General features: G+C 40.4%; 1 protein-coding gene across 1 annotated transcript in view; it reads right to left on the bottom strand.

Moving 5' to 3' along the window:
- Positions 1-14,246, bottom strand: part of LOC139763679 (lysophosphatidylserine lipase ABHD12-like) — a 41,157-nt gene extending 26,911 nt beyond the window's left edge. The window contains exons 1-3 of the mRNA XM_071689984.1: positions 13,930-14,246; positions 11,839-11,915; positions 7,470-7,588 (exon numbers count right to left, since the gene is read on the bottom strand). Coding sequence (XP_071546085.1) covers positions 7,470-7,588; positions 11,839-11,903 — 184 coding nt within the window. The 5' untranslated portion in view covers positions 11,904-11,915; positions 13,930-14,246. The remainder of the gene's footprint in view (positions 1-7,469; positions 7,589-11,838; positions 11,916-13,929) is intronic.
- Positions 14,247-14,494: the final 248 nt, after the last annotated feature.

Raw genomic sequence — 14,494 nt, 5'->3', positions numbered from 1 at the left:
CTCTATTCCTTGCCCTCCTTTCACCCTCCTGCATGTTCAGGCCCCGATCACACAAAATCTTTTTCACTCCATCTTTCCACCTCCAATTTGGTCTCCCTCTTCTCCTCGTTCCCTCCACCTCCGACACATATATCCTCTTGGTCAATCTTTCCTCACTCATTCTCTCCATGTGCCCAAACCATTTCAAAACACCCTCTTCTGCTCTCTCAACCACGCTCTTTTTATTTCCACACATCTCTCTTACCCTTACATTACTTACTCGATCAAACCACCTCACACCACACATTGTCCTCAAACATCTCATTTCCAGCACATCCATCCTCCTGCGCACATCTCTATCCATAGCCCACGCCTCGCAACCATACAACATTGTTGGAACCACTATTCCTTCAAACATACCCATTTTTGCTTTCCGAGATAATGTTCTCGACTTCCACACATTTTTCAAGGCTCCCAGAATTTTCGCCCCCTCCCCCACCCTATGATCCACTTCCGCTTCCATGGTTCCATCCGCTGACAGATCCACTCCCAGATATCTAAAACACTTCACTTCCTCCAGTTTTTCTCCATTCAAACTCACCTCCCAATTGACTTGACCCTCACCCCTACTGTACCTAATAACCTTGCTCTTATTCACATTTACTCTTAACTTTCTTCTTCCACACACTTTACCAAACTCAGTCACCAGCTTCTGCAGTTTCTCACATGAATCAGCCACCAGCGCTGTATCATCAGCGAACAACAACTGACTCACTTCCCAAGCTCTCTCATCCCCAACACACTTCATACTTGCCCCTCTTTCCAGGACTCTTGCATTTACCTCCCTAACAACCCCATCCATAAACAAATTAAACAACCATGGAGACATCACACACCCCTGCCGCAAACCTACATTCACTGAGAACCAATCACTTTCCTCTCTTCCTACACGTACACATGCCTTACATCCTCGATAAAAACTTTTCACTGCTTCTAACAACTTGCCTCCCACACCATATATTCTTAGTACCTTCCACAGAGCATCTCTATCAACTCTATCATATGCCTTCTCCAGATCCATAAATGCTACATACAAATCCATTTGCTTTTCTAAGTATTTCTCACATACATTCTTCAAAGCAAACACCTGATCCACACATCCTCTACCACTTCTGAAACCGCACTGCTCTTCCCCAATCTGATAAATATAAATATATAATATATGTATATATATATATATTTTTTTTTGCTTTGTCGCTGTCTCCCGCGTTTGCGAGGTAGCGCAAGGAAACAGACGAAAGAAATGGCCCAATCCACCCCCATACACATGTATATACATACGTCCACACACGCAAATATACATACCTACACAGCTTTTCATGGTTTACCCCAGATGCTTTACATGCCCTGATTCAATCCACTGACAGCACGTCAACCCCGGTATACCACATCGATCCAATTCACTCTATTCCTTGCCCTTCTTTCACCCTCCTGCATATTCAGGCCCTGATCACACAAAATCTTTTTCACTCCATCTTTCCACCTCCAATTTGGTCTCCCACTTCTCCTCGTTCCCTCCGCCTCCGACACATATATCCTCTTGGTCAATCTTTCCTTACTCATTCTCTCCATGTGCCCGAACCATTTCAAAACACCCTCTTCTGCTCTCTCAACCACGCTCTTTTTATTTCCACACATCTCTCTTACCCTTACGTTACTTACTCGATCAAACCACCTCACACCACACATTGTCCTCAAGCATCTCATTTCCAGCACATCCATCCTCCTGCGCACAACTCTATCCATAGCCCACGCCTCACAACCATACAACATTGATGGAACCACTATTCCTTCAAACATACCCATTTTTGCTTTCCGAGATAATGTTCTCGACTTCCACACATTCTTCAAGGCTCCCAGAATTTTCGCCCCCTCCCCCACCCTATGATCCACTTCCGCTTCCATGGTTCCATCCGCTGCCATACCCACTCCCAGATATCTAAAACACTTTACTTCCTCCAGTTTTTCTCCATTCAAACTTACCTCCCAATTGACTTGACCCTCAACCCTACTGTACCTAATAACCTTGCTCTTATTCACATTTACTCTTAACTTTCTTCTTTCACACACTTTACCAAACTCAGTCACCAGCTTCTGCAGTTTCTCACATGAATCAGCCACCAGTGCTGTATCATCAGCGAACAACAACTGACTCACTTCCAAAGCTCTCTCATCCACAACAGACTTCATACTTGCCCCTCTTTCCAATACTCTTGCATTCACCTCCCTAACAACCACATCCATAAACAAATTAAACAACCATGGAGACATCACACACCCCTGCTGCAAACCTACATTCACTGAGAACCAATTACTTTCCTCTCTTCCTACACGTACACATGCCTTACATCCTCGATAAAAACTTTTCACTGCTTCTAACAACTTGCCTCCCACACCATATATTCTTAATACCTTCCACAGAGCATCTCTATCAACTCTATCATATGCCCTCTCCAGATCCATAAATGCTACATACAAATCCATTTGCTTTTCTAAGTATTTCTCACATACATTCTTCAAAGCAAACACCTGATCCACACATCCTCTACCACTTCTGAAACCACACTGCTCTTCCCCAATCTGATGCTCTGTACATGCCTTCACCCTCTCAATCAATACCCTCCCATATAATTTATATATATGTATACGTTGAAATCTATAGGTATGTATATGAGCGTGTGTGTATATATATATATATATATATATATTTTTTTTTTTTTTTGCAGCTGTCTCCCGCGTTTGCGAGGTAGCGCAAGGAAACAGACGAAAGAAATGGCCCAACCCACCCCCATACACATGTATATACATACGTCCACACACGCAAATATACATACCTACACAGCTTTCCATGGTTTACCCCAGACGCTTCACATGCCTTGATTCAATCCACTGACAGCACGTCAACCCCAGTATACCACATCGCTCCAATTCACTCTATTCCTTGCGCTCCTTTCACCCTCCTGCATGTCCAGGCCCCGATCACACAAAATCTTTTTCTCTCCATCTTTCCACCTCCAATTTGGTCTCCCTCTTCTCCTCGTTCCCTCCACCTCTGACACATATATCCTCTTGGTCAATCTTTCCTCACTCATTCTCTCCATGTGCCCGAACCATTTCAAAACACCCTCTTCTGCTCTCTCAACCACGCTCTTTTTATTTCCACACATCTCTCTTACCCTTACGTTACTTACTCGATCAAACCACCTCACACCACACATTGTCCTCAAACATCTCATTTCCAGCACATCCATCCTCCTGCACACAACTCTATCCATAGCCCACGCCTCGCAACCATACAACATTGTTGGAACCACTATTCCTTCAAACATACCCATTTTTGCTTTCCGAGATAATGTTCTCGACTTCCACACATTCTTCAAGGCTCCCAGAATTTTCGCCCCCTCCCCCCACCCTATGATCCACTTCCGCTTCCATGGTTCCATCCGCTGCCAGATCCACTCCCAGATATCTAAAACACTTCACTTCCTCCAGTTTTTCTCCATTCAAACTCACCTCCCAATTGACTTGACCCTCAACCCTACTGTACCTAATAACCTTGCTCTTATTCACATTTACTCTTAACTTTCTTCTTTCACACACTTTACCAAACTCAGTCACCAGCTTCTGCAGTTTCTCACATGAATCAGCCACCAGCACTGTATCATCAGCGAACAACAACTGACTCACTTCCCAAGCTCTCTCATCCCCAACAGACTTCATACTTGCCCCTCTTTCCAAAACTCTTGCATTCACCTCCCTAACCACCCCATCCATAAACAAATTAAACAACCATGGAGACATCACACACCCCTGCCGCAAACCTACATTCACTGAGAACCAATCACTTTCCTCTCTTCCTACATGTACACATGCCTTACATCCTTGATAAAAACTTTTCACTGCTTCTAACAACTTGCCTCCCACACCATATATTCTTAATACCTTCCACAGAGCATCTCTATCAACTCTATCATATGCCTTCTCCAGATCCATAAATGCTACATACAAATCCATTTGCTTTTCTAAGTATTTCTCACATACATTCTTCAAAGCAAACACCTGATCCACACATCCTCTACCACTTCTGAAACCACACTGCTCTTCCCCAATCTGATGCTCTGTACATGCCTTCACCCTCTCAATCAATATCCTCCCATATAATTTACCAGGAATACTCAACAAACTTATACCTCTGTAATTTGAGCACTCACTCTTATCCCCTTTGCCTTTGTACAATGGCACTATGCACGCATTCCGCCAATCCTCAGGCACCTCACCATGAGTCATACATACATTAAATAACCTTACCAACCAGTCAACAATACAGTCACCCCCTTTTTTAATAAATTCCACTGCAATACCATCCAAACCTGCTGCCTTGCCGGCTTTCATCTTCCGCAAAGCTTTTACTACCTCTTCTCTGTTTACCAAATCATTTTCCCTAACCCTCTCACTTTGCACACCACCTCGACCAAAACACCCTATATCTGCCACTCTATCATCAAACACATTCAACAAACCTTCAAAATACTCACTCCATCTCCTCACATCACCACTACTTGTTATCACCTCCCCATTTGCGCCCTTCACTGAAGTTCCCATTTGCTCCCTTGTCTTACGCACTTTATTTACCTCCTTCCAGAACATCTTTTTATTCTCCCTAAAATTTAATGATACTCTCTCACCCCAACTCTCATTTGCCCTCTTTTTTCACCTCTTGCACCTTTCTCTTGACCTCCTGTCTCTTTCTTTTATACATCTCCCACTCAATTGCATTTTTTCCCTGCAAAAATCGTCCAAATGCCTCTCTCTTCTCTTTCACTAATACTCTTACTTCTTCATCCCACCACTCACTACCCTTTCTAATCAACCCACCTCCCACTCTTCTCATGCCACAAGCATCTTTTGCGCAATCCATCACTGATTCCCTAAGTACATCCCATTCCTTCCCCCACTCCCCTTACTTCCATTGTTTTCACCTTTTTCCATTCTCTACTCAGTCTCTCCTGGTACTTCCTCACACAAGTCTCCTTCCCAAGCTCACTTACTCTCACCACCCTCTTCACCCCAACATTCACTCTTCTTTTCTGAAAACCCATACAAATCTTCACCTTAGCCTCCACAAGATAATGATCAGACATCCCTCCAGTTGCACCTCTCAGCACATTAACATCCAAAAGTCTCTCTTCGCGCGCCTGTCAATTAACACGTAATCCAATAACGCTCTCTGGCCATCTCTCCTACTTACATAAGTATACTTATGTATATCTCGCTTTTTAAACCAGGTATTCCCAATCATCAGTCCTTTTTCAGCACATAAATCTACAAGCTCTTCACCATTTCCATTTACAACACTGAACACCCCATGTATACCAATTATTCCCTCAACTGCCACATTATTCACCTTTGCATTCAAATCACCCATCACTATAACCCGGTCTCGTGCATCAAAACCACTAACACACTCATTCAGCTGCTCCCAAAACACTTGCCTCTCATGATCTTTCTTCTCATGCCCAGGTGCATATGCACCAATAATCACCCATCTCTCTCCATCAACTTTCAGTTTTACCCATATCAATCGAGAATTTACTTTCTTACATTCTATCACATACTCCCACAACTCCTGTTTCAGGAGTATTGCTACTCCTTCCCTTGCTCTTGTCTTCTCACTAACCCCTGACTTTACTCCCAAGACATTCCCAAACCACTCTTCCCCTTTACCCTTGAGCTTCGTTTCACTCAGAGCCAAAACATCCAGGTTCCTTTCCTCAAACATACTACCTATCTCTCCTTTTTTCACATCTTGGTTACATCCACACACATTTAGGCACCCCAATACACACACGCTCATATACATACCTATACATTTCAACGTATACATATATATACATACACAGACATATACATACATACACATGTACATAATTCATACTTGCTGCCCTTATTCACTCCTGTTGCCACACCACAACACATGAAATGACAACCCCCTTCTCCCACACGTGCGAGAGGTAGTGCTAGGAAAAGACAACAAAGGCCACATCCGTTCACACTCAGTCTCTAGCTGTCATGTATAATGCACTGAAACCACAGCTCCCTTTCCACATCCAGGCCCCACAAAACTTTTCATGGTTTAGCCCTGACACTTCACATGTCCTGGTTCAATCCATTGATAGCACATCGACCCCGGTATACCACATCATTCCAATTCACTCTATTCCTTACACACCTTTCACCCTCCTGCATGTTCAGGCCCCGATCGCTCAAAATCTTTTTCACTCCATCCCTCCACCTCCAATTTGGTCTCCCACTTCTCGTTCCCTCCACCTCTGACACATATGTCCTCTTGTCAATCTTTCCTCACTCATTCTCGCCATGTGGCCAAACCATTTCAAAACACCCTCTTCTGCTCTCTCAATCGCACCCTTTTTATTACCACACATCTCTCTTACCCTTACATTACTTACTCGATCAAAACACCTCACACCACATAATGTCCTTAAACATCTCATTTCCAACACATTCACCCTCCTTCGCATAACCCTATCTATAGCCCACGCCTCACAACCATATAATCTAAAATATCAAAAAATCTTTGAATGACCGAAAATGATGTTATTCAAAGCAGCTAACTCCCTCAATCATTTTGGATAATAGAGGTTTTACTGTATTACAAAAGAGGTAAAATCTATCTATTGTTAAATTGATCTTACAAAGCAACATTTGAACAAGAAAGGGTTAAAATATATTTCCAAAGTTATGTCAAATGTTTTTGCATAGCAGGTCATCATTCTAATCCTCTATTCCTTAATATTTAAATCCTTATATCAGCATATGTTTTTCCAATCATATAAACACTCTTATAGCAAACCAACAAAACCCTAATAAAAGAAAATATCATAAAGGGAACCCCAAAATACAGAAAAGTTCACCACACATAAAAAAATCCACAGAATTGAAAAAAGACAAAAAAATGTTTTGAGATTTTACAAAAAAACATACCGGTGAAACAAAGTTCCATACTCAGTGTTATAAACAAATGTGTGATGAAATGCAAATGATTATGTTCCTATTCAATTTTACTCTTTAATCACTTTCCTATTAAACAAAGTGGATCAAGTGCACAGAGCCTTTGAGTTCACTCACACATCCTTATAAACTTTGCAATGCTACCATGGAAGTAATGCTAAAGTAACACAAAAAGTGATATGCATGTTATATTGGTAAAATCCAAGAACAAAGCATGAAACTGAATAGAACATAATGTGAAATTATCACTTAAACATCAAAAAGGAAATGGTCAACTATATGTTTTTAGGGAAGGATGAGGGTGTTTAAAATAGATTTTGACACCTGAGCACATAGTGAAGAAAGTTGTAATCTTAATAATATTAGTAACAAAATATGTAGAACAGTAGTTACACCTATACCTGGGTGGAGAAACACAAAAAATCGCTGAAGTCTAGGTGAGTAGTGAAAAATGAGGGGCACTGCAACACACACCACAAAAAGAGTAACAACAGCACCAACCACAATTGATCTTAAGATCCTGAAAAGATAAATCTAAGGTTAAATTTCCTAGGACATATAAATGCATATCATTTGTATCATCTTAAGTCCAAAAAAAGAGATGAAGGAAAAATGTTTATACAATCAATTTATCACAGCCAGACGATTTAATGATATTGAAGTTGGTTTTAATTTCAAACTGGTAAGTTTTGATGTTTCATCCTTGTTCACAATAGCTCCATTTGATGACCTCTCAGAATATCTGGTTGATGTCTTGGATAATCTTGATTTACCCATTTTAAATTCTGTGTTTACTGAATTGATAAAATTGTGCATAAAAGACTGCATATTTCAATTTAATGGAGAATATTATGCTCAGAAGTCTGGTAAGATGATGGGTAACCATTTTTCACCAGTATAAAGTAATCTTTACATGAAATTCTTTGAAACAAAATTACTAAGGGATATCTTACCCAACAAATGAAAATTTACAAATATTTCTATCAAATTTCCTATGGAAGTGGATAATTGTATGTTACCATTTTTCGACTGCATAATCCATAGGGATAGAAGCATGTTTAAGTTTAGCATATACAGAAAACCAACCAATGTTTGTTCTTATACTCATCATTACTCATCTCAACAAGAGAGTTAAACTAAAGTTCTTTACTTGATCAAATAACCTCACACCACATATTGTCCTCAAACATTTCATTTCCAACACAACCCTATCTATGGCCCATGCCTCGCAGCCATATAACATTATTGGAACTACTATTCTTCAAACATACCCATTTTTCCTCTCCGAGATAACATTCTCTCTTTCCACATATTCTTCATTGCTCCCAGAACCCTGTGACTCACTTCCACTTCCATGTGTGGCTGGGTGGCAATGGGAAAGGATGAAGGCAGCAGGTATGAATATGTAAATGTGCATCTATGTATATGTCTATATGTGCATGTATGGGCACTTATGTATGCATGTGTGTGTATGTGGGTGGTTGGGCCATTCTTCGTCTGTTTCTTTGCACTACCTTGTTGACGCAGGAAACAGCAATTGAGTATCACAATGAAAAAAATATCTATTTCATTATACTTAATAACTATTTCCCGTGTCAGTGAGATAGGGCAAGGAAACAGATAAAGAATGACCCAACCACCCACATACACACACACACATATATATATATATATATATATATATATATATATATATATATATATATATATATATATATATATATATATATATATATATATATATATATATATATATATATATATATATATATATATATATATATATATGTATCATACTTTGTCGCTGTCTCCCGCGTTGGCGGGGTGGCGCGGGGGGGCAGACGAGGGGGTGGCCCGGCCCGCCCGCATGCACATGTGTATGCATACACGTCCACACGTGCACATATACATATCTGTACATCTCGGCGTATACATATATATACGCACAGACATATACATACATACAAATGTACATAATTCTACTGTCTGCCTTTATTAATTTCCGTCGCCACCCCGCCACACATGAAATAACAACCCCCTCCCCCACATTCGCACTAGGACGTGCTAGGAAAAGACAACAAAGGCCACTTTCGTTCACACTCTGTCTCTAGCGGGGTGACGACGGAAATGAAGTCAGCGAGTATGGATAAATATTTACATGTATTTATATGCATATGTCTGTGTGTGTATTTGTGTATACGTTGGGATGTATAAGCATGTATATGTGCATGTGAAGGCGTTTGTGTGTATGCATGTGTATGTGGGTGGGTTGGGCCATTCCTCGTCTGTTTCCTTGCGCTGCCTCGCTAATGCGGGAGACGGCGGTTAAGTATAAAAAAAAAAAAAAAAAAAAAATATATATATATATATACATAAATGCCCATACATGCAGATATACATACGTACACATTTCAACGTATACATACATATACATACAAAGACATATACATATATTCACATGTACATAATCATACTTGCTGCCTTCATCCATTCCCGTCGCCACCATGCCACACATGAAATAGCATCCCCCACCCCACTTCCAGGGAGGTAGTGCCAGGAACAGACAAAAAGGCCACATTCGTTCACAATGTCTCTAGCTGTCATGCGTAATGCACCGAAAACACAGCTCCCTTTCCACATCCAGGCCTCACAGACCTTTCCATGGTTTACCCTAGACACTTCACATGCCCTGGTTCAATCCATTGACAGCACACTGACCACGGTAAACCACATCGTTCCAATTCACTCTTGTTCCTTGCATGCCTTTCACCCTCCTGTATGTTCAGACCCTGATCGCTCAAAATTTTTTCACTCCATCTTTCCACCTCTAATTTGGTCTTCCGCTCCTCCATGTGTCCAAACCATTTCAACACACCATATCTGCTCTCTCACCGACACTCTTTTTATTACCACACATCTCTCTAACCCTTTCATTACTTACTTGATCAAACCATCCCACACCACAAGCTGTCCTCAAACATCTCATTTCCAACACATCCACCCTCCTCTGCACAACCCTATGCCTTGCATGCCTTGCAACCAAATAACATTGTCGGAACCACTATTCATTCAAACATACCAATTTTTGCTCTCCGAAATAATGTTCTCACCTTTCACACATTCAACGCTCCGTGAACCTTCGCCCCCTCCCCCACCGTGACCCAATTCCACTTCCATGGTTCCGTCCACTGCTAAGTCCGCTCCCAGATATCTAAAACACTTCACCTCCTCCAGTTTTTCTCCATTCAAAGTCACCTCCCAGTTAAGTTGTCCCTCAACCCTACTGAACCTAATAACTTTGCTCTTATTCACATTTACTCACAACTTTCTTCTTTCACACACTTTACCACAGTCAGTCACAAATCTCTGTAGTTTCTCACCCAAATCAGCCACCAGCGCTGCATCATCAGTGAACAACAACTGACTCACTTCCCAAGCCCTCTCATCCACAACAGGCTGCATACTTGCCCCTCTCTCTGTAATACTTGCATTCACCTCCCTAACCACCCCATCCATAAACAGATTAAACAACCATCTTTGCCCTCCAAAATAAAGTTCTCTCTTTTCACACATTCTCCAGTGCTCCCAGAACCTTCACCCCCTCCCTAACCCTATGACTCAACCTCCACTTCCATGGTTCCATTTGCTGCCATGTCCAGTCCCAGATATCTAAGACACTTCACTTCCTCTAATTTTCCCTTGCCCAATGCCGCAATGTTGGTTCACTTACCCTCTTCTATAGGTATTACTTTGATTTCTGCACCTGAGAGCTGGTTGCTTGTGTGCCCCCAAAACTAACTAGACCATGCAATACTCAGCAAGCTGCTCTGTCACATGATTATTGTTTGGCCACAGGCATCTCAAGGGTGGGCCATTTTGATACCTGCTTCTTTCCCTACACATCAAAACTTTGGAAGTCTTTACTTACTATTGTTTTTCCCAATATCTATGACCCAGCACATTTCAAAAGACAGGTCTTTCATTTCCTCCAAAATTCGTAAATACTTACCCTTGTCTTTTCTTTTTCCATTTCATAATTCTCTTTATACTTCAATTAAGGCCTGGCCTTGATGTGGACTTTTGTCCATGACTGGAGCCTTAAAAAATATAAATAGATAAATAAAAAGTAATCTTGAATACTGACACATTATATGGTCAACATCAAGACAATGAAAAATAAACTAGAATGAAAACCAGGAGAATGGAGCACTTGCATTATAATGACAGGTTAAGAGAATCTGAAGTCTACAGCCTGTTAAGAAGACAAAGATATATGATAGTCTAGACATGGCAAGAAATTAAGGGTATACGAAAAATATACAAACACTAAAAGCACCCAACAAGAGAAGAAACTGAGCATCTAAGTCTGCAATAATATCTATGTATATGTCAAGAAGACATTAAACAATAATTAAGAAAGCCCAGTAAGAAAGATGGAAAAGTTATTCAATATGCTGCAAAGTCAAATAAGAAATGTGCATGGGACATGTACAAAAATATTCAAAAGTAGCTTTCATGAATGGTTAAAAGCAGTCCTCCATGAACCCAGGATTGAAAATTATACAATGAGTGCGGAAGCAAAGAAGCAAATACCGATAATTAAGCACTAACTAGTGAGCACTGGGTGCTCAACAACTAGCGAGCACTGGGTGCTCAATGACAAGCTTTCATCTTGGGTACTTGAGGGATGACAAGTACCATCCACATACAATGTGCATGCAAAGAATTCTTCTGAATAAGGACACACAAACACCACACATAATACTATACCTGTTAAATTTTCTGCGCCTTCCCATGTGAATGTGTCGCATTCTCAACAAGGAAAGCACTTCCATGGTGACTTAGGTCTGGAACAGAAACATACTGAATATAAATCTACAAAGATGGAACCTTCAAGAATGAAAAACTATTTCCTTACTGAAACCAGAACCCTAGCACTACTCACCTGGATATCAAGAGGTTCAAACAGGTGCATAGTGAGCCAGCATTTCAGTGACTGTCATTTTGCACTCCTCTGCCTTACCCACACATGGACCACTGTTATTTTGTCCACAAACATACAATATCTCCCTGTCACATATAACACTTACCAACATTTAGCTCACGCAATTCAGTCTTTGTAACTCTAGATTTTTCTGCAATTACTGCAATGCACTAGCCCTGCCTTTTGGCAAAATGGTAAGAGCAATACATAGAAGTAGCAGGTATGAACAATAAGTAGAAACATTACATAGAAGTAGTAGGTAGGAACATCAGATGGGAGCACTGGGCAGAAGTAGTAGGTTGATACATAAGGCACAAACATTAGTTAAAAACATTAAGTAGAAGTACTTAATAGAAATGTTAGGTAGGAGCCTCTGAAAACACTGTACTACAGTTGCCGTCTGCCACTGGCCTGTTAAGGGTGAGCCACTAAAGGATAAAAAATGCATCATTAGAGTTCACCAGTTATGGAGACTCTTTTGCTATGGCCACCCCATTAAGGGGGATCTCATAGGGAATGAGCATCAAAGATATTGATAGACACATAAAAGACAGAACTCGAAAGAGCATCTGAGAGGGCACTGGTTCAGCATAGGATAAAAATACCATTTTATCTCTCAAACTATGGTGTATTCATGAGGATTCATCCCCTTCAACCATCATAAAATCTATGAGACCAGTAGATTCTTGTTCATGTGATTCAACAACCATACAACAATCCCAATAAACCTATGATGTCACAACACAAAAGTGAGGCAGTACAAAGCAGCTATACAGCACCATTTACAAATCGCTGAAGTCCGGGCTTTCTCGGGCTTGTTACTCTCAGGAATCAGTTTTTTTCTGAAATGGAAACAAGGCTTTACCTACTGAAAATAAAAGGTTTTTCATCCTTCAAATCATATTCTTCATCAATAAGCAGAACCCTGTGAGCATCTGAGAGTATTACCACATGGTGGAAGAAGAACTTAAGAAAAACAAGGAAGACCCTTCCCTTCATGACACTAACCCTAAACACACAAACACACTAAGTCTCAAAAGATTCCTCAGCATTTCTGTTTGCGACAGTCTGCATTTGATGGTGGCATACCCAGAGCCATACAAGGAAGGCCAACCAGTTATGAACAGAAATATCAGTGAAGAGGTGTTTGCTGATTGCTAAACATTCCTATCTATCTTCAATCTCATTCAATAAGAAGTTCCTTATGAAAAGCATAACAAAAACCACTTTCCTTACATCATGGGCTCCAACAGACTCTCTTACATGTGAAAGAAATACTGACTTTTTGATCCAACAAAAATGTTACTTGCTGATAAAGTCTTTAAGGAGCCTGGATAAACTAACAAATGTTCTAAATATTTTCTGTATGACCAAGGAATCCCTTGCACCTATTCTTGATTGCATCAAACTTAGTGTATTCCTAAATTTCAACAGTCCTCATTTTCTGCACAATAATTTGTTTGGACTACCCTCTTGTCACGATAGATATCTTCAAAGTTCACTATTTTTTTTTTTTAGCTGTATTTACTTGGATATAAGCCAACCTCTATTCTAAGCCACTGGGTTAGTTTTGAGCATGTGTAATGCAAAAAAAAAAAAGAAATCTCACACCTTTATTCTCAGCCACAACCAGAAGTTGAGTCTTCGCTTTGAAAAGTTGCTTCTATCAGAAGTGATTCAAGAATGGGATTTTACTTTATTACCCTTTAATACTCTCTTTTGATATTCATTACTGTGCTGGTGGTAGGGTCATGAGGGATGGAAAAAATGTAGGGGTAAACCTAATAAACACTCTAAGGCCCTTAAACATGAAGATATTATCTACAGCACCATTATCTACCAGTCAGTATTCAAGTAAAAAATGAATTAAGTCTTACTACTTAAATCCTTTGTCATTCGTTGAAGCGCTCCTTCTAATATTAATGGCAGTTCATCTTGTATATGTACAGTAGTCCAGTCAGTCCCGAGCTGCACAAGTCAGACTGCAGCTCCCGGTGTACGACATTTTCCTATGTATCCTCAGTTTATATGTGACGATGTTGACTTTAAATTCTGTTGTTACATCAGGTTCTCTCTTCGAGTTTATTAATGTTCCTTATGTCCTTTCTATATCCTATTTTGCACAGTGAGTGTGTCCTTCACTACCCACTCCTGCATGACAGGGTCACCTCCCCTGGTTTGTTTACATGTGTGTGTGGGTCGCTTACTGAGCCAGTAAGATGGTGGTCAGGATGGTCGTGCAACCATCTCACTTAACACAAAGTGTAGTTACTCAAACACTAGGCTTAAGAAATAAACAAATATCTTTGAATTGGTTAAATTATAGCTTAGGACATGAGAATGTAAGCTTACAAAAATGTATGTGACGAGCTGAGTAACGTATTAAATTTTACTGTTTAAGATACTTTTTAAGTGAAAACTACCTTGCTGTGAACTAAACGT

The sequence above is a fragment of the Panulirus ornatus genome, chromosome 47, assembly GCF_036320965.1.
Source record: "Panulirus ornatus isolate Po-2019 chromosome 47, ASM3632096v1, whole genome shotgun sequence".
Taxonomy (NCBI): Eukaryota; Metazoa; Arthropoda; class Malacostraca; order Decapoda; family Palinuridae; genus Panulirus; species Panulirus ornatus.
The sequence above is the reverse complement of the archived record's forward strand: the minus strand, read 5'-3'. Positions and strand labels throughout refer to the sequence as shown.